The 23359-nt window shown below is 39.6% G+C and overlaps 1 protein-coding gene across 1 annotated transcript; it reads right to left on the bottom strand.

Annotated features, from left to right (window-relative positions):
- Positions 1–445: 445 nt before the first annotated feature.
- On the bottom strand, positions 446–1432 carry LOC149208144 (uncharacterized). Its single transcript, XM_089398248.1, has one exon. It carries the CDS (start codon positions 1430–1432, stop codon positions 446–448), a length of 987 nt encoding a protein of 328 aa, XP_089254374.1.
- Positions 1433–23359: the final 21927 nt, after the last annotated feature.

Genomic DNA, 23359 nt, shown 5'->3' with positions numbered 1-23359 from the left:
TTATTACTCCCCAGTATGATCTATAGAAACAGATAGGAAAGCCATCTGGGCCTGGGGCTTTATCTGGCTGGAGAGCCCAGATGGCATCATGTATTTCTTCTTCATTGATCTCCTTAATCAGGTCTGCATTAATATCCTCGCTGACTCCTTTGGGCGTATGCTGTAGAAAATCTGAATAATCCTCTGTTTCCTTTATCTCAGTTAGAAGAGTGCTGTAATAGGCTGAGGCAGTTTGCTTGATGGCTTCTTGAGTTTTTTGAGGGCGGCCTTCCTCATCGTTGATCATGGTGACATTATTTCTGACTTTCCGGACAGTTGCTTGCTTATGGAAGAAAGCTGTATTTTTGTCTCCTTCATGAAGCTAAAGCCGTCTTGACTTAATTCTCCATTTCTGCTCTTTGTCCCTATTAACCCGGTACAACTAATAATATATATCACTTTCTAATTATTTATCCTCTTGGGTCAGCCCATTTTCCTCAATTTTTCTGTGGGTTTCTTTTAATTTATTTTTCAACTCTTCTTTGACATTTTCTGGTTCTTTGTAATGCTGTTTCACCCATTCCTTCAGGGCATGCTTTGTATTCTTCAGCTTGCGTTCCCAAATGAAAACCGGAGATCCTTCTATATGATGGTGCCAGGCTGTTTGGACAATCTGATCCACAATAGGATTGCTACGCCAAAGAGGATTATATTTGAAAGGCAACGGCCCCAATGGACAGTGTGCTTCAAGAACAATGCTAATGGGATAGTGATCGGATGCTGAATAAGGCAGAATATCAGCATGAGTAGTGGAAAAATCAGAGAGGAAAGAAGTATTTACCAAGATTCTGTCAAGGCGCTCCAGAATGTTATCTTTGCCCAGCCTGTGGTTGTTCCAAGTGAACCTCCGATTTTTTGGGATGATGTCTACTAAATCGCACTCTTGCATGATGTTTTCTAGCTTTGCTCTATAAGGATCATGAGCAAAAATGCCTCCTCTTTTTTCATATGAGTGTAATATAAGATTTAGATCTCCCCCTAAGATGATATTCCTATTATCTTCGGTTTGGATGTCTTCCTCAAGTGTGGCCCAACACTGATATTTATCTCTGAAATGGTTCGGAGCATAAATGCTGTAGAGGACTATTTGCTTATCCTCTGCTCGTTTTTCAAGTGTGACTTTGATCCAATATGGAGTGATAGTTTTGGATGTGCATTTCCAAGTATTTTTGTTCCACATTGTGGTGATACCGCCTAAAGCTCCTCTTGCTTCACATATTTGTCCCTCATAATGCTTGAGCTGTTCTATAATTCTTGTCATCTCTTGCAATCTTTGTTTTGTTTCCTGAATCATTACAATTCCTGGCTTCTCATGAGCTGTGAGATCTTTCAGGGCAACAATTTTTGAGGGGTGCCCTAGTCCCCTACAGTTCCATGATATGACTTTAATCATTGAGTATTTGGGTTTCGGAGGGATGCTCGTCCCCCTTGCTCCTTATGTGTTGTTTCATTGCTATTTTGCTCCAATATATAAGTTTCTATGGGATTTTGAGTTCCCATGGCGATGTCTTTTTGAGCACTTTCATTCCTTTGCTGTTTACTTGATTTCCTACCAGGTCCTTTTTTTGAGATTCTTGATTGATTCCATGCTCTTTCGAGGAGCTTCTAGTAGATCGGGGTGGGGGTGGGGCGAGGGAACGAGAGGGGGAGGATTGAGAAAGAGAAAGGAGGATTGGGGGGTCATTTTCAAGGGGGATCAGGGGGTCATTATCAGGGAGAGAGAGGGCACCAAAGGGATTTGATGAGATTAGTGGGGAACCAGAGGATGGCCCCGAGGAGGGGAAAATGGGTGGACCAAGAGGAGAGGAGGGGGAATGGACAGCTGAGGGGGAGGCTTTGGGCGGAGTTGAAGGGGGATTAGGCTTGAGAGGGCCAGTTTCGGGAGGTTCTTCATAGTTTGCTTTCAATCCAGAGGCAGTCTTCTTTTTCTTTACAGTTTCCCATTGTTCTTCTAATTGATCAAGTTCAACATTAACAATTTTAGGACAGCGATTGGCGAAATGGCCGTATTCGTGGCATACCTTGCATTTGAAAGGAATTTGTTTGTAGTCCAGTTGCTGAATATGCGTCCAGTCGTCCACTTCTAGTTTGATTGCTTTTGGAAGACCTTTGCCGAGTTCAACTTCAACGCATATCTGCGCACATGCCTGCATATTGTCCTTGGGCTCACACTGATCAATGTATTTTCCAACAGCATTGCCGATGGCTCGGACCGAGTCATCTCCCCAGCAGTGGAGTGGGAGGTGCGGAAGACGAACCCAGACCGGAACAGCATTAGGGACATCCAGCTCAGGATCGAAATCTGGAGTCCATTTGTTCAGGTACAGACTGCAAGAGTCCATGAAGTACGGCCCATTTCTGAAGATTAGGTCCTTGTATACTCTAGATTCAAAGTGGAAAGTATAGTAACCTTTTCCACAGAAGCGAATAACGATTTTGCCATTAACTTTGTCGGCCCAGTTTCGTTCGATCCATCGCTGAACAGTTTTCTGGGAGGGCCATAGGCTAGTGAACTATCCGATGATCCCTCGCTCTGCTAATGAGAGAGCAGCGATTCGAGGAATCGAAGGAGGAAGGACAACCTCTTGCAACCCATCTAGTTTCTTGACAAACTTATTATTATTATTATTATTATTTTTTAATTAATTAATTAATTAATTTTATTTTTATTTATTTATTTATTTTTTGCAGGTGTCTTCCCTTTTAATTCAGCAAGCCCTAGACTTTCCACCTTCAAGCTTTTATACCTAATTCGTAGAAGAAGTTTTGTTGTCTACTTTTCAAACCTGTCTGGGAAGGATTATGCTCAGATGACTTTATTCTTAATGCCTATAGGAGAAGAATTTCCTATGGAATCAACTCAAATTTCTCTTGAAACTTTTGCTGAAGACATAAGATCAATTCAACAATTAATTGCCAAAGTTTTGGAAGGGAAAATAATACTGTCATTGACTGAGCCATTTGGGGATGTTCAATTTAATGTTGCAACCCGAGAATGTACTTTATATACTTGCATATTGGGAAAAACTGGTTAATTCTCAGTTGTCAGACCTTGCTCTTACTGGTTGTTTTAGATTTCCTTCATTAGTGACTTATCTTTTCTTGTACACCCATGTGGAGAAATTCTTTCATTTGGGTCCCAATATAATGGATATGCATAAAAAGAAACAGTTAGTCGTGAATTGGACAGATACCTTAAGAGTTCAGGACAATTATTAAGGATTTGTATACTTCACTACTTATTTCTTGTCAATCTCTTACTCCATTATAAATAGCTCTCCTCCACCTTGCATTTTTCCAAAGGCTCAATCTCTTTTGCAGCTTAGCAAAGATGTAAAAGTGGGTGATTATTTCCAGTTTGAAGACTATAGTGAGATTAGATTGTATGGAGTAGAAGTTTCCCCTTGCAGACTTCTCACATTTGTTCCTATGAGGTTGTTTTCTTTAGAGTTTATCAAACAAAGTTTAAATGTTTATTAGGTTAAATTATTCCCAGTAAAGAAGGGGCACTTATTCAAATTGCAAAAAATAATTGGGCTTTTATTATAAACAATAGGAAGACCATGGAAGAAGTGGAAAAGTTTCTTGAAGGCATGCAATCACAATTGGGTGAATGGTCATATGATCCCCAACATATTATTTCTAAGAGAAGAGTCGAAAATTCATATGCTCCTTATACACATGAACCCCAATCATATGTGGAAAAATTAGCAAATGGTGGTCAAACAAGAGCACAAGGAGGAATAGAGATTGAAACTCCACATCCCACTGAAAAGGGTTTAAAAAGAGGCAATGGAGACATAATTGATTTGGAAAGTGAAGTACGATAGAGTTCAAAAAAGCTAAGTTTGTGTGAGATAGAAAAGGATCCTGGATATTTGGCTGGAACCTCCTCAACTACAATGGGTTTTCATTTGAAAATGGGAGATGCTACTTGTACACCATCTTCTCCAGTGCCTGAAGAAGCTTCTCAGAGTGTTGTTCCTGTTATAAAGAAGTTGTATGGTCAAATAGAAGAAAGAAATAGAAGGGTGAAAGAAAGTATTGAATCTCAACTTGAAGCATAGTCAGTTTCTGAATACCACACCAAACTATTGTTTGCCATGGATCTTGAGAGAAATCAATTGAAGCTGTCTTTCTCTCATCCTTTTTCATTTTCTGTTTCATCATCATCAAGTTTTAAAACTGTTAATTTGACTGTAGATGCAAGAGAAATCCCACTGCCTAACAAGATTAATTTGCACAAGCAAACTAGGGAATTGATCTACAGTGATTTAAGCAAAACATCCTTGGTTGCTAGCAAAGTTGAAGCTTTATTAGCAAAGGTGGTTAATCAATTAAAATTGGAAAAGGAAAATTCCAGAGCCTTGTTCACCCAAAATGAGGAGTTAAAGAAGTTAATTGTAAAAATTGGTGTGAATCCTGAAGACATGAGTGTTATATAGAAACTTTTGTAGGGGGCAGAGACTGAAATTCAGGTCCTGAGGAAAAAGCTAAAATTACCTTCTATGGAGCATGTCATGGCCCCAGAAATAGCTCAGGTGGAAAAAGAAAAATAAATTCTAACAAATGAGCTTTTGCAAAGAAACAATGAAATTGATGCACTCAAGGAAATGAATTCTACTTTGCAGCAGAAACTGGATTCACATGTTTGTACTATTTTAGTACAACCTGATTATGATGATCCTGCAGAGAAGCTGACTAGAGTGATGACAGAATTGAAAATATCAGAGGATGAGATGAAGAAGATGCAAAGAAATCTAGATGATACAAAGAATATCTTGAAGATAATAGAGAGGGAATTAGCCATGGCCAAAGACACAACCTCAAAATATCAAAATGATTATCAGATTGCTTCTCATGAAATTAAAGAATTGAAGGAGAAGGTGAAAGGGAACATGTCCCTCATTCAAGCCAGGGAGATTATTTGGAATGACATTATTCATACAGTGAAGAATGTTTGGGAATTTTTGTCAATTGTAGTAGAGGAGAAAGCCATTGTTAGAGACCTGGAAAGTATAATTACTGCTAGTAAACAAAAGCTCCAGCAACGAGTACAATTTTCCAAAAAGATGATCGAATTCCTTAACTCTAAGTCATCACAAGAGTTAAGAGATATGAAAATCAAAGACATAACAGAATTGGTGCTGGAGCTAAAAAAATGGTTTTAAAAAATTTGTATGGGAAGGCAATTGAGAGAAAGTTGGAAGAGATCAAAGAGTCTGCTTTAAAGTTTAACACCAACTTTGACAAGAGAACAATGAAGGACTACCTTCATGTTGGGATCAACAGGGAAATTTTCTTCCCTGGGAGACTTATGAAACCTTGATGGTAGATGCCAAAAGTAAAATTGGTACTTCTCATGAAAAAACAACAGTTCTGATAGGGGCAACAATTGTAAATTATTTACACAGGGACTTTCAGTTGTTATGGTTAAATAGAACTATTTTTACTGAGAAGGAAACTTGTGGTAGGATTACCAATTTCAGAATGGCTCACACAACGTTTGTGAAAAGTCAAAGATTGGACATGGTAGTCTGGAAGATATGAAGAGAGAGGATGTCTCCCACAACAACAACAACAAAAGTTGGAACTTCTACTGCACCAGAATTTCAGATTACTCAATAAGAAGAAGCCACTTGTTACTTCATAAACAAAATTTAAATTTTGTTGTAAAATGATGTATATTTGTTTTTAATTATCATAAATGTAGTCCCTCGAAGGACTAAATAGTTTAAAACAGTTCAAGTAGTTAGCAGTTTTGACAGTTGACAATTTCATAATTGTCCTCATTGTAATTATCATACAAAAGGAAATTTTGAGGAACGAGGAAGGGTTCCAGGTTTTTGGACTTTAGAAGAAAAATTTTTCTGTGTAATATTTGGATCTTCTTGGTATTTTAATAAAACTTTTGAAGTGATTCTAGATAGATGTTGAATGTGATATGTGTTTCCTCATATCTGTGAATTTAATGTTGTTCTTCTATAGAAGAGAGTAATGAAGTTGTTGGTCTTTAATATTACAGTTTCACTAAGATTATGGTATCTATAAGTTAAAATCAAACAACCTTAATATGCACTCCTCTTTTCTGTATTTCATTTCATCTTTCTTCCATAATTCTGCTAAAGTTTAAAACAAGAGATTTTGCTGCAAGTAGCCTATTGTTTAAAAAATTTCCTAAAATATTTTTCATCCATTGTACTACAACTTAAAATCATATTCATCATCAGAAGGCCACTTTGAAAGGGTGTTTAATTCCAAGAAGAATTTATAGCTTTTACTTGTAAAAAAAATACTTTTGAAGTTTGATCACGGAACAAAAAATTGGTAAATTCATGATTTTTAATAAATGTCTTGGTGTTATGCAACCAGCTCACAAAATAGAAGAAAGAGATAGATCAACGACTTCAAAAGTAGCCTCTTCGAGGGGGAAACCTCATTTACATTACACAAATGAATTATTCTTAGATGATACAAATGACAACACCTCTTGTCTATATATAGGAGTCTAAGGGGTCACAATATAATTAGAGACGACATAACAATAATAATGTAAGGGCACAACAATAACAATAGTGGGCTTCTATGGAGCACAATAATAACAATATGGGGACAACACGGGCACACAACAATAAAAATAAGGGGCTACAATGACAATAATAATAAGGAAATACACTAGTATTATAGGGACCTAACATGGCCCTCTCCTTAAAAAAAGTGTTGTCCTCAACGCTTAAGTAGTTTTGGATGCTTCTGTATAAAATTTTCATCCTCCCATGTGGAATCTTTAGCGGATGAGTTCTTCGACTTGATGAGATACTCTGAAATTGATCGATTTTGTAGTTGTCGAGTTCTTGTTTCTGTGATGGCTTCAGGTTCCAATATGATTTTTCCTTCCTCGTCAAGTTCTGGCAATATTGTTTGAATTGGGAGTTTGTCACCTATAACCTTTTTTAAGCATGAAACATGGAAAACTAGGTGAACTCGGGAAGATGCAGGAAGTTCTAATTTGTATGCTATAATACCAATCTTTTGCAACACCTTGTACGGACCATAATACTTTGGTGATAATTTATTATCTTTCGTAGCTTGCTTGAGGGACATTTGTTTGTATGGTTGTAGTCGTAGAAATACCTAGTCACCTACATCAAAACTTCTTTCGCTGCAATGTGATCTTCCTGTTGTTTCATTCTATTATGTGCCAAAGTGAGATTATCCTTTAAGAGTTGGAGAAATTTTTGTTGTTGCTCAATGTGATGTTCCATTGCTTGAACCTTAGAATTCTCTCTTATATATGATGTCAGGGATGGTGGATGATATCCATGAAGTGCCATAAATGGGGTCATTTTTATGGAAAGAAGTGTTATACCACCATTGAGTCAGAGGCAACCATTTGACCCATTGTGTCTGTTTATCACATATAAAGCAACGAAGATATCCTTCCAAACATTTGTTCACTATCTCAGTTTTCCCATCAGATTGAGGATGATAAGATGAGCTAAGTAAGTACCCAAACAAAAAAATAATTCAATACAAACATTTCTAGTGAAAATAGGATCGTTGTCGCTTACAATAATCTTTGGGTTTCCAAGTAGATTTTGAATTGTTTCCACAAATGCAGTAGCAACTGTACTGGCTTTAAATGAATGAGATAATTCACAAAAGTGTGCATATTTGGTAAGTCTATCAACTACCACCATGATAACACTCTTTCCTTCGGACTTGGGTAAACCTGTGATAAAATCCATTGAAACGTCCTCCCAACGTTGACTTGGAATGGATAAAGGTTGTAATAGACCTAGGTTCTTAATTTTCTCAACTTTATTTTGTTAGAAAACCAAAAATTCTGCCACAAACTTTTGAATATCAAATTTAAGGCCATCCCAAAAAAATTCCTTCTTAACCCTGTGGTAAGTTTTTAAAAATATTGAATGCCATCCTAAAGGAGAGGTGTGCAATTCCAGAAGAATATTTTGTTTGTTTTGGGAATTCTTATAGAGGTATAAGCAATCTTTGTACCATAACGAATCATTTTTCCAGCGAAATGTATCAGATGTACTAGGATCTTGCTGCAACTTGTGCCCAAACTTCTTTGTCATTCTTCCATTCACCCCTTGCTTCATTTATCCAATATGGTTGGATAATAGAAATTACATAAAGCAATGCTTCCACATCGTCATCCTTTCTTGAGAGTGCATCTGCAACAACATTTTTCTTCCCCTTTTTTTAGATGATTTCAAAATCATAACCCAACATATTTGTGACCCATTTTTGTTGCTCTTTTGAAGATAATCTTTGCTCTAAAACGTATTTAAGACTATCATGATCCGTTTTTACCTTGAAATGTCTTCCCATTATGTAAAGCCGCCATTTCTTAAGTGCATGTAGTATTTCCAACATTTCCTTCTCATAAATAACTTTGTGTAAATAATTTCCTTTGATTGGACGACTTTCAAAAGAAATGGGTATTTCTTCTTGTATTAAAACAACACCAGTTCCATTTCCTGTGGCATCACATTCCACAATAAAGGTTTTTGTGAAGTTTGGTGTAGATAAGACCGGTGCTTGGCACATTGCCTCTTTATGATGTTCAAAGGCCTTCGTTGCTTTTGGAGTCCAAGAAAATGCATCTTTCTTCAGTAATGTTGTTAGAGGTGTTGATATTCACCCATAATTCTTAACAACCTTGGGATAATACGCTGTCAACCTGAGAAATCCTCGCAGATTCTTTTGTGGATGTGGGGATTTTCTATTCCTTAATGGCTTTAATTTTGCTAGTGTCTACCTTAACACCTTCATGAGATACAATATGACCCAAATATTCCACCTCTTGTAGTCCAAAGAAACATTTGGAGTTTTTTGCATATAATTGTTTCTCTAATAGTTTGAGCACTCTGTCAACATGTTGAACTTGATATTTCCAAGATTTGCTATAGATTAGTATATCATCAAAAAACACTAACAAAAATTTTCTAAGGAAGGGTTTGAAAATGGAATTCATCAAACTTTGAAATGTAGAAGGTGCATTTGGAAGGCCAAAAGGCATGACCAAAAATTCATAATGACCCTCATGAGTTCTAAATGTTGTTTTCAGAATGTCTTCAATCTTCATTCTCATTTGATGATATCTTGAACGAAGGTCCAACTTGGTGAAGTAAATTTCTCCATGCAATTCATCCAATAATTCATTAATGACAGGAATGGGAAATTTATCTTTAATAGTGAGCTTGTTGAGCTCCCTATAATTTGGACACATACGCCATGATCCATCCTTCTTATGCGCCAATACTACTAGAGCAGACAAAGAACTTTGATTAGGTTGAATTATACCAGCCTCAAGCATTTCCGTAACCATACGTTCAATTTCACTCTTTTGGGCATAGGGATATCTGTAAGGCCTGATGTTTGGAGGAACACATCCTGGAATCAAATGAATAGAATGATCATTATCACGAATAGGTGGGAGGAATTTGGGAGTCTCAAATACCTTGGAATGATTGTCCAAGACTTTTTGGATATCTGGAGAAATAGATGATTTCGATGTGGGAATCTCTAGCGAACATAATTGTGAAATTACACATCATTGTTATTTCTTTAGAAGATTTCTCATGTCATTAGAGCTTATTACATTTCTTGCTTTCCCTGTGATACCCCTTAATTCAACTTCCTTTCCTTCCAAAAAAAATTTCATGAATAGTTCTTGAAAATTAAAAGCTATCATACCCAAAGATTGTAGCCATTGGACTCCTAGTACAACATCAACACTACCCATTGGAATGGAAAGCATTGGACTATTCAACACATATTCTCCCATGGATAGCTTGATATTATGGTACTTTCTAGAGAAATTTATGATTCCTCCATTTGCAACGATCACTTGACACTCTAGTGCTGGACATATGAAGGAATTCAATTCCTTGGCTATCTTACAATGAATAAAATTATGGGTATTGCCCGAATCAATCAATACTATTACCTTTTTCTTCTTGATATGTCCTTCTATCTTGATAGCTTGAGGAGTGGTAATTCTGGCCAATGCATTACAAGATATGGTCGTATTCATTTATTCTTTATCTACGGTTTATTCTTGGTGTGTATCCTCTTCTTTTGATGTTTCTTGTTTCTTTTCTTCCTCCTCTTCACAATCTATGTAAAATAATTTCTTCTCGGCACACTTATGACCTTTAGTGTATTTGCTATCACAACTGTAACAAATCCCTTTTGCTCTTTTTTCTTCCAATTGTTGTGGTGTCAAACTTGTAGGTTGTGGAAGGCTAGGAGCAACAACACTTCTATCTTTATAGTTTTGAGTGGTAGGCTTCCTTGTTTCCATAATTTTGCTTTCAATTTTTCTTGTCAACCTGAATGCCTTCTCCAATGAATTAGGTTCCCAAAGGCGAGCCTCATGTTGGATTTTATCCTTTAAAGTGCCCATGAACACATCAATCATATGCTCCTCTGGAATATCTTTTACCCTTATATTCAATTTTTGGAAGTCCTCAATGTGCTCCACCATTGAACCCTTTTGTTCAAGATTTATCAATTGGCTAAAAAAAGTGTTTTTTTTTGTATCCTCACAATGTGCTATCATTTATTCCATAAAAATTGCCCAAGTGACAATTAGTTTATGAGAGAAAAGCCATCAATACCATACAAACTGATTGGGTTCCAAATATAAAGTTGCAATGCATACCTTTTGTGTGTTTTTCACATTATGGAGATCGAAATATTGCTCCATCTATAGTATCCATGTTACGAGATCCTTGCCATCAAAATTCCTCATATAGATCTTTAGAACATGGTGGGCCTTCAATCCAACATTAGAGTCTATGAAATCATGACTAACATTCTTTTGTTTTCATCATTAGTTTCCTTTACTACCCTTTCGCTATTAGTAAGCATTTCTTGTAGCAACTTTGTCAAATCTATCTTCAAATCTAACATGTTGCCTTTAAGTTTTTCTTCTATACCATCCATCTTAGCTTCCATGCCATCCATATTAGCTTCTATTCCATTCTTTAAACCATCCATCTTAGCTTCAATTACTTTTTTAGAGAGTGAAATTTGGTGCACTTGGTTTTGTAATTTTGATATATCATGTTGCATTTATTCCTCTTCTTCATGTGTCATAGTAGAGGTTTCAGGTTGCTTACTAGGTGTTTCCATTTTTTTCTTCGGGTCATCAATGAATGATAATTATGCTTCACAATTCCCTTTGAATCACTTCAAACTACTTTCTCAAACAAAACTTACGCAATTAAAAAAAAATACACACTTTTTTTTGTTTTTTGTTTTGTTTTTTGTGTTTTTTTTTGTTTTTTGTTTTGTTTGTTTTTTATTTTGTTTGTTTGTTTGTTTGTTATGGATGGCGAATCAGAAGAAAATAATACCCATGGGGCGGCTGCAGGGAGTGACCGTGGATATTGAGGGAGCAAGCGTGCTGACATATTTTGAAGTAATAGAGATTCTTGATGATAGCAATCCCTACCCTACGCTTTTGGGAAGTGACTGGGCTACTGATATGAACGAGGTAATTAATATAAAGAAGTGAAAAATGATCTTTGAGAGGAAATCACTGCGCATAATAATACCCCTAGATCCTGCTGAAGGATCGCGCTATACGGAGCTGGTCCGCAATTATGAGAGTGATGATGATATAGACTACATCTATAAGATAACAGCATGAGACCAAGACTAGGTGAATCCCATTGCGGATGGGTGGATTACATGGGAGTGCGAGAGGCTGAATCGGTTACATGAAGTAACTACGGTGAATTGCAATATGATGACCAGGTCACTGTTCTGTGTTGTCAGAGGTAAGAAATCTGCCTACTTATGATGGACTGAATGAGGTAGATATATTTTTGGATGCATTTGAAAGGGAGGTGCCAGAAAAGCAACGCTTCTAGGCCTTGGACTAGGCACTGCGCACTACACCCGCAAGATGGTGGGGTATGCACAAGGGGAGTTTTGATGATTTGTGCGAATGTAGGAAAATAATGCGAACACGATTTGGGAAGGTTAAGATGCGACTGACAGACAAGTATGATGGGTAGAATGATCCACGCACGCATCTAGCCAAATGGACGTAGGCTTATGGAGAAAAGCCACAACCTGAGTGGGTTCACCTATTCTGTCATACCCTGGATGTTATCCCAATGAATTGGTATGTAGAAACAAAGCTTCACCATGGGATAGGTGAATGGGATATCCTGCGCGAAGTATTCATGATGACATTTAGTTTTGAGGATGGATTTGACGGTATTGATGAATCACTATAAGAGGTGAAAGAAGCCATCTTTAGGATTCCGCAGGATCCTTTAGACCTGATGCAACCTGAATGGGCTAATCAGCTGAAGAATGCGCTTGCAATCTTTTTGCGCGTGGTTGTTGCTCCATTCAAGGAATTTATTCATAAGTTCTTGGAGGTATACTTTGATGACTGGACTGTATTTGGTCTAGTTAAGTGCCATGTAGCAAGCTTGCACTTGATGTTGGATACCTGTCGAAGATACCAGACCGCACTCAACCTTAAGAAGTGTCTGTTTTGCGTTCCTTTTAGGAACCTATTGGGGCATGTGGTTTGCAAACAAGGGTTGATGGTCGACCCCGTGAAGATCGCGGTGATTCTGAACCTGGAAGCGACGTGGAGTGTGAAATAATTGTGTGCTACCTTGGGACATACGGGATATTACTTAAAGTTTATCAAAGGTTGTGCCTAGATCACTGCGTTAATGGAAAAATTGTTGAAAAAGGATGTCTCATTCTGCTAGAACGATGACTATAAGAAAAGCGTGGACATATTGAAAGAAAAGATGGTTACCGCGTTGATTCTAGTCTTTCTGGACTGGAAGAAAGAATTTCATGTACATGTTGATGCGTCATGTATAGCGCTGGGAGCAGTACTAACACAGGATGACAGAGAAGGCTTGGACCACCCTATCATGTTCTCAAGCTGCAAATTATCCAAAGCAAAGAAGAACTATACCACCACTAAACATGAGGGGCTAGCTATGGTGCATGCGCTCCAGAAGTATCGACACTACTTGCTAGGAGGTCACTTTAAGATGTATACAGATCACTCTGCGCTGAAGTACTTGGTCAATAAGCCTCTGTTGGGGGTGCGCATCTGCAGATGGATCTTATTGTTCCAAGAATATGATTTTGAAGTTGTTGTAAAGCCTGGACGATTGAATGCGAGACCTGACCACCTGTCGCGCATTGAGACTGGGGAGGAACCCACTAATTTGGAAGAAGGATTACCTGACGCGTAGCTCTTTGCTGTGTGCATCGCGGATGGACATTTTGAGGATATAATACACTTCCTAACAACTGGAACTGCACCGGAAGGATACTCTGTCCAACAAAAGAAGGAATTAGTGGTGCGCACGACAGACTTCTCTGTCATTGCTGGGCATCTATACAAAATGGGGAATGATGAAATACTGCGAAGGTATGTACCTGAATTTGAACGAAGCAGCATCCTCGTGTACACTCATGGGGGCGCGGCGGGAGGACATTATGTAGGAAGAGAAATTGTGTAGAAGATTATACGCGTCTGGTTGTGGTGGCCAACCCTTCATCGGGATTCAAAAGCATATTGAAAGGCATGCGGCGTATGTCAAAGAAAAGGCAGGGCATCGTGGAGGGATGAAATGCCTTTGAATCTGCAAATGACATTGCAACCTTTCGAAAAATGGGCAATAGACTTTGTAGGACAAATTCAACCACAAGGGAAGACAGGGGCAAGGTACATTATCACTGCGATGGAGTATTTGACTCGTTGGGCAGAAGCGCAGCTGGTGAAGGATTGCATGGGAGCAACTGCCATGAAGCTTCTATTTGAACATGTACTGACGTGATTTGGATGCCCAAAGATCTTGATGCGTGATCGTGGTACGCACTTCCTGAATGAGACAATCAGCGCACTAACTGAGGAATTTCAGGTGTATTACCAAAAGAGCACACCTTATCACCCACAAGCTAACAGGACAATGGAAGTGTTCAACAAAGTGCTTGAAAACGCGCTGACCAAGGTATGGAATGCCCAGCAAAGTGATTGGGATCTACGCATACTTACAGTATTATGGGCTTATCAGATGACGTGTAAGAAGTTAATAGGATAGACACACTTTAGGCTGGTATGATGGATCACAGAGCCCTAGAAGAGAGGCTCGCGCAGTTGGATGAGCTCGAAGAAGAGAGATTTTTGGCCAAATTTCATCAGAAGGTCCAAAAGCAGTGTGAAAAGGCATGGAACGACCGACATATTAAGTTGCGCACCTTTAAGGTGAATGACTTGGTGCTGTGGCTGGGGCCCTATGTTATTAAGGAAATTACTGATGGTGGCGCGATCCAGTTGGTTAAGTTGAATGGAGATCCCTTCCCATGAAAAGTGAATGGCAGTCATTTGAAGACATACATAGGTGGCCCGACCGTCTAACTAGCCGATAGCAACACAGTTTAGCACTCTAGGCAGCTGAAAGGAGGCGCGGGACTATAAACTACACTGCCTGGTTTGAAGAGCTACGCAATTTCAAGACTGGACGATGCAGCGAAGTGTCACAGGGTCTGCGATAGTGCAAAGACAGCTACGCCTGCATGCAGGTCCACTGAAAAGTGATCGTTAAAGTCACTATTCACGATTTGATGGTCGGTTTGAGGCCAAATGGAGCGGGCGACAGGCATTTAAGGCGAACTTTATGGATTAGATTCTTGGAAATATGCCGCCAATCTAGCATTAATGGGCCAAATGTGGGGGGAACGGTCGAATTTGAATTCAAAAGGTCCTATAAATTACAAGTGGTTGTCCAGCGGAAAACACTTGGCATTTTAAGAACTAAGTTGTTGCGTGTTCAAGTATACATGAACCAAGACCTATTAGAGACTCTGAAAGTGAATTCATTGTTTGAGCAACTACTAGAGACACTGGAAGAATTGTGGAATAACACTATGTCAACACCCGTAGAATCCATGGACATAGGAGTAGTGACAACCGAAGAAGCGCATAGGAAATTGCGATAGTAGAAGCCCTAAAGAGCACCAGAATAATAGTTGAGGTCTCTAAATCACCCAGAGCACTGGGACCTAAGAAGGATAAGTAGTCTATGATACCATTGCGCGCCTCACCAAGAAACCCACAGAGGACCAAACTCACCCTGCAAGAAAAGGGAAAGGCCATTAATCTAGAGGCCAACAAGGAGGAATCTGAAGAAATCCTAGTGGAAGAAGAGTACGAAGAAATGGAAGCTAAAACCCAGGGTGCGGACCCTATTACCAGGTTGCCAGAATATATTCCTTCGTGCAAGGGCAAATCCAAAGTGTCGAAGGACATAGATGAGAGAAAGAGCTCTTTGCAAATCCTGTTGCTCCCAGATGATATTGTTTTTGAGGGACCGCACTTATGATGAGTTCCTGTACTAAAATTCGAGGATTGGGACCTCGCGGATCATGAGAAATTCTCGCATTTAGCAATTGAACAGCTAATGTGCCGGTGGATTGACGCAACGACTGGAATGATTTAATTGGAGCCGCGCAAATGGCTCAAGGGTGTAGAGAAAGTCGGGTTTCTAAACCTGCTCTGGGTGTCGCATTACCACCGTGCCCTAGTGACCGTCTTCGCATCAGGCAGCTGCTCTGCTTGGTGCATGATGGGTGTTTGTGGCTAGAGGAGCCCATTCCCATCACAAACCACTTGATTCATCGAATTACACAGCTGCCTTACTCAGGGGAGGATCCAACCAACATATCAGAAGGAAAAGGTGGCGAGTTGGCCCTCGCAGAAGCAATGAAGAAGAAGTTCAAGTTGGAGAAGAAGAAGCGAGGATATGCCATCTCCAACATTAACAACCCCGCAGTCAAGGTCGTGACACAAATATTAGCAGGAAAAGTGATGCGAAAGTGCCGCACGGATGAGGTGTCCGTGCCTGTGATTGCACTAGCGGCCCAATGTGCAAAAGGAGTCCAGTTCAACTGGGTGAACTATTTATGTGGCGAGTTCCTTACAAACTGTCGCGAGGCACATGAGTAGGGCAAAAAGTTTCACTATGCGTGGCTCCTGTTTTCGATTGTATTGGTGGCATGGGAGCTGCCTGAAGACAGCCAATTCCCTTCGGCCGCACCGGACCTTCCAGAGGCAAGGAAGTACACTTCGCTGTGGGCAACCAAGGACATGCATCGAATAAAAGAAGGAAAGATCTTTTGGGTATTAATCAAGATGAATATCTGGATGGGGATTAATCGCAAGCCGCGGTTTTTGCCCACAATATACGCCAGTCTACAGAGATTTGCAGAGTTCAAAGCAGATTTTCGCCATGTCTTTATCAGGGTGTGGAAGGAACCTATAAATACATGGCATAACCTCCCATATTTGGCGACAGATGATGTGGTCTTTGCAGTCCTCGAGTCTTGGCCATCGGAATGGCATGCTCCATCAGGATCCACAGTGGAAACGGATAAGTCTGCCGCGTAGCGCAAGAAGGAAGAGATAAAGCTCCAAATGGAACAGTTGGCAGAGAAGCGCAAAAAGGAGGAAGCAACGACTAAGGCCCAAGAAGCGCGCGATGCCGCGAAACTGGTAGAACAGTAGAAAACATGAGGAGAAGAGCGCGAAGGACAGAAGTCACCTTTGCTCAGCACTGAGGTAGAAACAGAGACAGAATAAGATGACACAGACCCGTAAAAGACATCCACCCAACTCAAGCATCCACGATCATGAGAGCAGATAGTGCCACGAAAGAAAACAAAGGCATCAAAGACATCCTTTGACCCAATCACCCTCACTGAGGGGGATTTGCATGATATCGGAGAAATGGTGAGGGATGTCACCACGGAGGCCCTCCAACAGTTCGAAGAGTAGCAGTAGTTGGTATTGGGGGCTCTCCGGACAGAGTTGTAGGAGTTGCAGGTATGCACTCCACAGGTTGGCACAGTGTCCACCAGCCTCGCGATCGGCACTTTAGCTGCTGAGGAGATGTTGCGCATAAGGGTGACCAACACGATAGTGCTACAAGATGTGGCACTTACTACAAAGAAAGAGGCCAACAGGCCCATGGTTAGCAGTTTTAAAGGGGTTGGATTGAACATGGCTGTGCTCCCTCGGCAGATGCTATACCTCTTAAAAGATGGAGTCACCGCGGAACTCAGGGCTCGGGAGAGTCGCGCTCTATAGGAGACGAGCGAGCAGCGCATCAACATTGAGCAGTTGGGCTTGCAGTGCAATGAGGCAGTGGGGCAGAACAAGTAGATTATGCAGGTAGTAGAGGAAGCCTGCTGGAGGGTCCCGGAGTTGGAAATTTAGACAGAAGAACCAGTGGAGGCACACGTCTGCAAGTTAGCCATGGGGGTGCGCGACGCTCGAGCAAAGATGGCCAAGGTTTAGCTGGAGCTGAACCTGTAGATCACAGAACTGCAGTTGAAGGCCCAACCTTCAACTCCGCCGGAAGTTAGGGAACAACATAACACCATTGTTACAACAACAAATAGCGGTGGTTGATAGTGTAGTGATAGACTACATGTAGCTTTTTAAATAGTCATTCGAGGTCCTAACCACCCTATAGGAGGACCGAAATGTAGAGCACCTGGAGACAGAGGTGCGTGAGCTACAACAGAGGTATGACGAGGTAAAAGGGAACACGCAGACGGTTTCCCTTATGCAGAGGCTTGCACGGATGCAGGAGGCAAAGGCGCTCAAGGAACAGGTGGATGCCGCTTAGCATAAGGAAGCAGTCTTAAAAGCGTGCCTACAACCATGGATAGACGAGGCTTACGCGATCACAACCTCCATTGAAGGGAAGCTTGCGAAACTATTGGAAGCTCAACAAAAGATTCAGAGCAGGAATTCAGCAACAGTCACCGAACAACGAGTGGAAGAAGCCCAGCAGGCAGCTACTCAGTGCACTGCCGATGTTGCGCTGATCCAAACACAGCTGGGATTTCTTCGCGCTAAGATATCCGCACCTGTAGAGTGACTCGAGGGAAAGTCACGATGTTTGTGTTGGGGACCTGTTGGGCGCAGGATCCCCCAAGGTCAGTTTTGGGGCTAAAAGCCCATATTTTGGTCCAATTTTGTAATCCAAATGTAAAGACTCTGCATTTTGTGGTCACGGAGCACGTAGATGCTAAAGAGTCACAGGGTTGTCCACCCTTATTTTGAAAATATAATGTCGGCTGTAAAAGATCAACCCATGGTCCGTGAACCATGGGATTGTATAAATAGAGCTAAGCTCTAAGTAGTTAGGGCATGAGATAATTGAATTATGGAATAAGATATGATGTATGAGAGATAGCTCTGAGTAGAAGTCTAAGTTTTGGGTCGTAGCATAGGTAGAGGCTTTTCAGCTGAGTGCGCAGGGCGGGTCGAGTCTGTAATTGTTCGAAATTATCAATAAAGAGAAGTATTATACAATTTCTGTGTCTTTATTTCTTGTTTATGCATCTGCTATATTGGGTATAAATTTAACTTATAATGCTTATATGATGTGTGAATGTATGTAATTGTGTTGGATAAGTGACTGCAAGTAGGAACATCTGTTTACGTGAAGCTAACTAAGATCTGATAATAAAACACTTATCCTAGTTAGGAAGATATCGCAATTCGTTGCCTTAGCGGTGTGAAAGGACTTCAGCCCCTGGTTAGGGCTGCGCGAAAGACAATTGTACCCTTTCACAAAGGTACTGAAGGGTGGAGCAGAGGGTTAAGCAACCTGCGCGAAGGCAGGTATAGCTGGAATAAAAAGACATCACATCCATCTCAAGGATACGAAAACTTGGTTCCAACATCCCCCCATATTGCTTCAGGTGAGACTTCAGTCCACACTCTGCGGGTTGATGCCAAAAGGGCCAGTAGTGTAGGGATTTGTTTGGCTAACTAATGCTGAACCTAGGTCAAGCCGCCACAAGCCAACAACACATTCTTTTATGCAAGCTTGAATAAGCATAACACGGTCCATCAAGACTATGCCTATGCGATTTCCAATCCATGTCGATAGTGAGTGCGCACTGACAATGACAGTTTCTCACTTCTAGTTGTGTTTGTACTTCTATTTCGGTGAGTTTTTCAAGTTGTCGCTTTTGTGCAACTTTATTTTCACAAGTGTCATTTTCATGTTTTCAACTGTTGCTTTCTCTTGATTTCAGTCTAATTAGTGTCATTTTCATGTTATTTTTGCTCTGTCATGTGTTTCTTTCAGTGTCGTTCGCACTTTAGCAATTGTTGTCTTCTAGCATGTTAAGTGTCACATAATTTATAAGTGTCAAGAGGTTAACTTTGTGTAAATGAGTTGATCTTACCATGTAAACATTCACCGCACTCATTTCCAAAGTTTTAAGCATTGTCGCACAAATGTTGTCATGGTCATCTAAAAGTGTATCTTTAGTGTTGCACTTGTCGTAAGTTGTCGCAAAGGTTGTCACATTGAGGGAAGTATGTGTTCATGTGTTTCAGATGATATGCATTGTGTCGTCAAGCACTCTAAGTATGTGATCACAATCAAGTCTTATCATTGTTCACATAAGCTTCACCGATCCCACACTTAGTCAAATTTCGAATAATTTCTTGCAACTTAGCCTCATACGGCCTCCCTAAACTTCACATTGCACAGTCCGAGCCCTCAAACTACAATCCTACATCTTGACACTGCGAAATGCATAGTTGCTTCCTCCCTGTACTATGCACTGTGTAGTTTCAGTGCTCAAGCCTAGACCTCGGCCTCCAAATTTTCACAATTCAGCCCCCAGCTTAGCCCCAACTGCACATTACATAGTCTATGAGCTCAATCCCAACCCTTGAGCTCCTGAACTGCATAATTGCACAATCGATAGGTTATTTCTACCTTCCAAAACTGCGCAGTTGGATAAATTAGTGCAAAATCCCTCAGCCCGGCTCACTGAGTCCCAAAACTGCTTAATCTACCTGCCCAATTGTTAGGTGGACTAATCCCTCTCGTGAACAAGGTGGCTCTTCATCAATCTCAAATTAAATCTAGTAACAAACAAGAAAGAACTGTTACCTTTCCTTAGTTTATGCTTGATTGAAACAAGTAATATGTGAGAGATCACTTACTGGTTTATCGAAATGCCTATCAAATTCCCTTTCAATGCCTTTGATAGTTAGCTTCTCCTTGATACTTTAGAGATTGTTCTAGCACTTTCCACAACTTCTCCATGATGTTTCAAAGGAGATTTTCATAGGCACAAACAAACAAAATATCAAAGCATCTAATATATATAATGAAAGATCAATGAAATATTGAACTCAACATATATCATAAATTGAATCAATAACCAATCATAACCTATGTGGGTGATTAAGGAATCCGAGAAATGATATCGGAGAAGACATTATTAGGAAAGGATGGTTGTTTTTTATTAAATAAAATGGATAACAAATGTACAACCTCAAAGCCTTTATGTTACAAGCCTCTTCTCACAATCTCCAACCCTCTGCTTGGATGAAAAGCCTCCTAGCCTTATTTCTACAACATAAGCCTACCTTCAATGAACCTCTTCAATCCTCTGGCCTATGTTTTATTTATAGGCAAAGAGGAGGAGGTTTGGAATCCTCTTCCTAAGGGATAAGATCCAAAAATGGTGGGATAGGGGTTCCACAAAGAGAGGGAAGTAGCTCCATGATGGGAGGGATCATGCTTGAGTAGGCATCCATTCGAAGTTTTTAGTTGGTAAAGATTCGTCTAACAAAGCTTCTAGACTTTGCTTTTGATTTTTTACTTGCATTAATTCATGTGCACAGGGCATAGTGTGAGACAAGTGCACTTTTGGGTAGATTCTAATGGTCTCTTCTATGTATGCGTAGAAATGGACTAGGGAAGTGTGCAGGAATAGGTTTTTGAGCCTTGAGATCCAGATATTTCATTCTCTTTGGGATTGTTTGGGTTATAGAATTGCAGGGGGATGCTTTGGAACACTTGGATGGATAGCAAAATATCGAAACTGACGGTCATTTTCCTAATGCGACAAAATGACATGTAACAGATTGTCCCCTAAAGTGCAAAGACATAAAATATGTTTGATGACTGCAACACTTTATCATGCCAAGGTTTAGGTTAGAGACTGCAGTCGAAGACCTGAAATAATCAATCAAATGTTATAATGTAATATAAAATCATCGTTGAGGTAGGCATTCCCTTACTCAGAGCATAAATGTCTCAAAGAACTAGTACAAAAATACATCTGAATATCCATGTCAATAAATGAGATGCAACCATCAATGTATCTAAGTTTACAATCATGAATATTTAATAACACCACACAACCTGGATATATGAAACTAGATCGAGGGTCTTGATCTCCATCTCTTGAACTCTAGTACGAATCTAGGCATGTAAGTGAATGTCTCGTAGTCGAACACGGTAGAAGCCACTTGATTACCGGTCAATGATGTGAACTATTAACAAGTGCGAGATAAACGACCAATAATGACAATGGTTCTCAAGGTACTTCCATTACAATATATGAAGTGTGAATAGATGTGTTGATGTCGAACACTCACAGAATCATTCGATTGAAGGTCAATGATAAGAACCTGTAGTCGAAGGTGAGAAACCTTCCATTAAGGCATCCAGGATCCAAGGTACCGAAGGTTTCTAGATCAACTTCCTAGATAGTAAGATGGAGTCGATAGGAAGCGACCTGCCACAGGAGGGCCTATGACACGAAACTCATGTCAAGTTTTGAAGAACAGTTGATTGGAGTAATTTAAGACTGAATCAAGGATGGTTGACACGATTGAATACTAGGAATTTGCAAGGTAATTTCAACTGAGGTTGGACTTCTCTTGAACATATTGGCGACATGAAATTTTGACTTGGCAACATTTGATTCAAAAATAATACTGAAACCAATTGAACATTTTCAATGAGGTATGGTCAATTAGGAGACAAATGTATTTCTCAAGCTGGACACACAAAAGTGACGTAGAGTTTGTTCAAGAGTGACATACTACCTTTTACAATATAAACAAACGTTCTTTCCCAATTTCCCCCCACCATTACTGGAAAGTACCTCTTTATTTTTTGCAATCTTGAAGAGGATAACATATGCATGTCCTATAAGGTCATCCTTTGTATGAGTCCTTGAAAGTATTTTTAACGAACCCTAGGAAGGAGTTGTTTGGTCCCATCATTATTGACGAGTCCTACACTATTTAATTTTTACAAGTCCAGTGAAGGGGTAACTCGATGTCGTTTTCATGTCTAAAGAGTTTGAAAAGACACAAAAATAAAACTTGTTTAGTTATTTCAATGTAAAATTTTTACGAGCCCAAAGAAAGTAAAGCTTGGTGTTTTTTGGTTATAGGTAGTCAGGGGAAAAACATATGTAAACTTCACAGTGTCCTGTTTCATAAATTTATTCTCCCAAACACTAAAAAGGATAAAATAATACATGAGAGAACTCTATTGACCATGATTAATCAACGTATACATTTTTCGTAATAGTCTATTTTAGTCTATAAAAGGGGTAAATTTATACTAAATAGATGACTGTTCATTTAGTTTTACGAGTTCGAATAGTCAAGTACTCAGTGATCTTTTCATGTTTATAGAGTCTGAAAAGAGCTTAAAGAGAACTCCTGGGTTTCTCTTTTTCATAAGTTCTAACAAGTCTGAAAAATTAATAAAAGTTTACTTGTTATCGTCAAATTTCAATTTAATAAACAAGCAAGAAAAGACAGAAAGAACTTGACATTTTCATGTACATTTTACGAGCACGAAAAAATAGCAAAAGAAGCTAGGGATTTTCATGAGTTTAATGAGACTTGAAAATAATAACCCAAATGGAATCATAAATAATTTTCATTTTTATACAAGATTTAAAGAGAGAAAAAATGTGCTTGAGAGTGATTTCAGTTTTACACAAGCTTGAAATAGAAAAAAGTTGTGCTTGAGAGTGGTTTCATTTCTACAGAAGCTTGAAACAGAGAAAAATTGTCCTTGAGAGTGGTTTAATTTTTACACAAGCTTGAAACAGATAAAACCTATGCTTGAGAGTAGTTTTCATGCCCCCAGCATAATGACTGCAAGGGCACATGCCCTCCAAACTTCATTTTATGCACATGAGTAGACTACTGGTTATTGATAGGTGGATGAAATGAAGGTTCATTTGTGAGATCAAGTTAAAGACTCGAGTTAATTAGGGGAGGATTTGTTTCATTTTTTAATAAGCTTGACACGGGAAAGGAACTATGCTCATAGTCAATTGTTTCATTTTTTAATGAGGTTTACATAATAAAATTACTATCCTCAGAACCACTTGTTTCATTTTTAACGAGGTTGACACAGTAGAAGAACCATCATCGGGGGTT

This window comes from Pinus tabuliformis, chromosome 1_2 (assembly GCF_031772625.1).
Source record: "Pinus tabuliformis cultivar Carrire ecotype Pingquan chromosome 1_2, CPIR1, whole genome shotgun sequence".
In the NCBI taxonomy this organism is placed as follows: Eukaryota; Viridiplantae; Streptophyta; class Pinopsida; order Pinales; family Pinaceae; genus Pinus; species Pinus tabuliformis.
Note: the sequence above shows the minus strand (reverse complement) of the source record. Positions and strands in the feature narration are given on the sequence as shown.

Excerpts from the sequence above, each read along its gene's own strand:
- LOC149208144 (XM_089398248.1), bottom strand. The coding sequence starts at position 1,432 with ATGATTAAAGTCATATCATGGAACTGTAGGGGACTAGGGCACCCCTCA.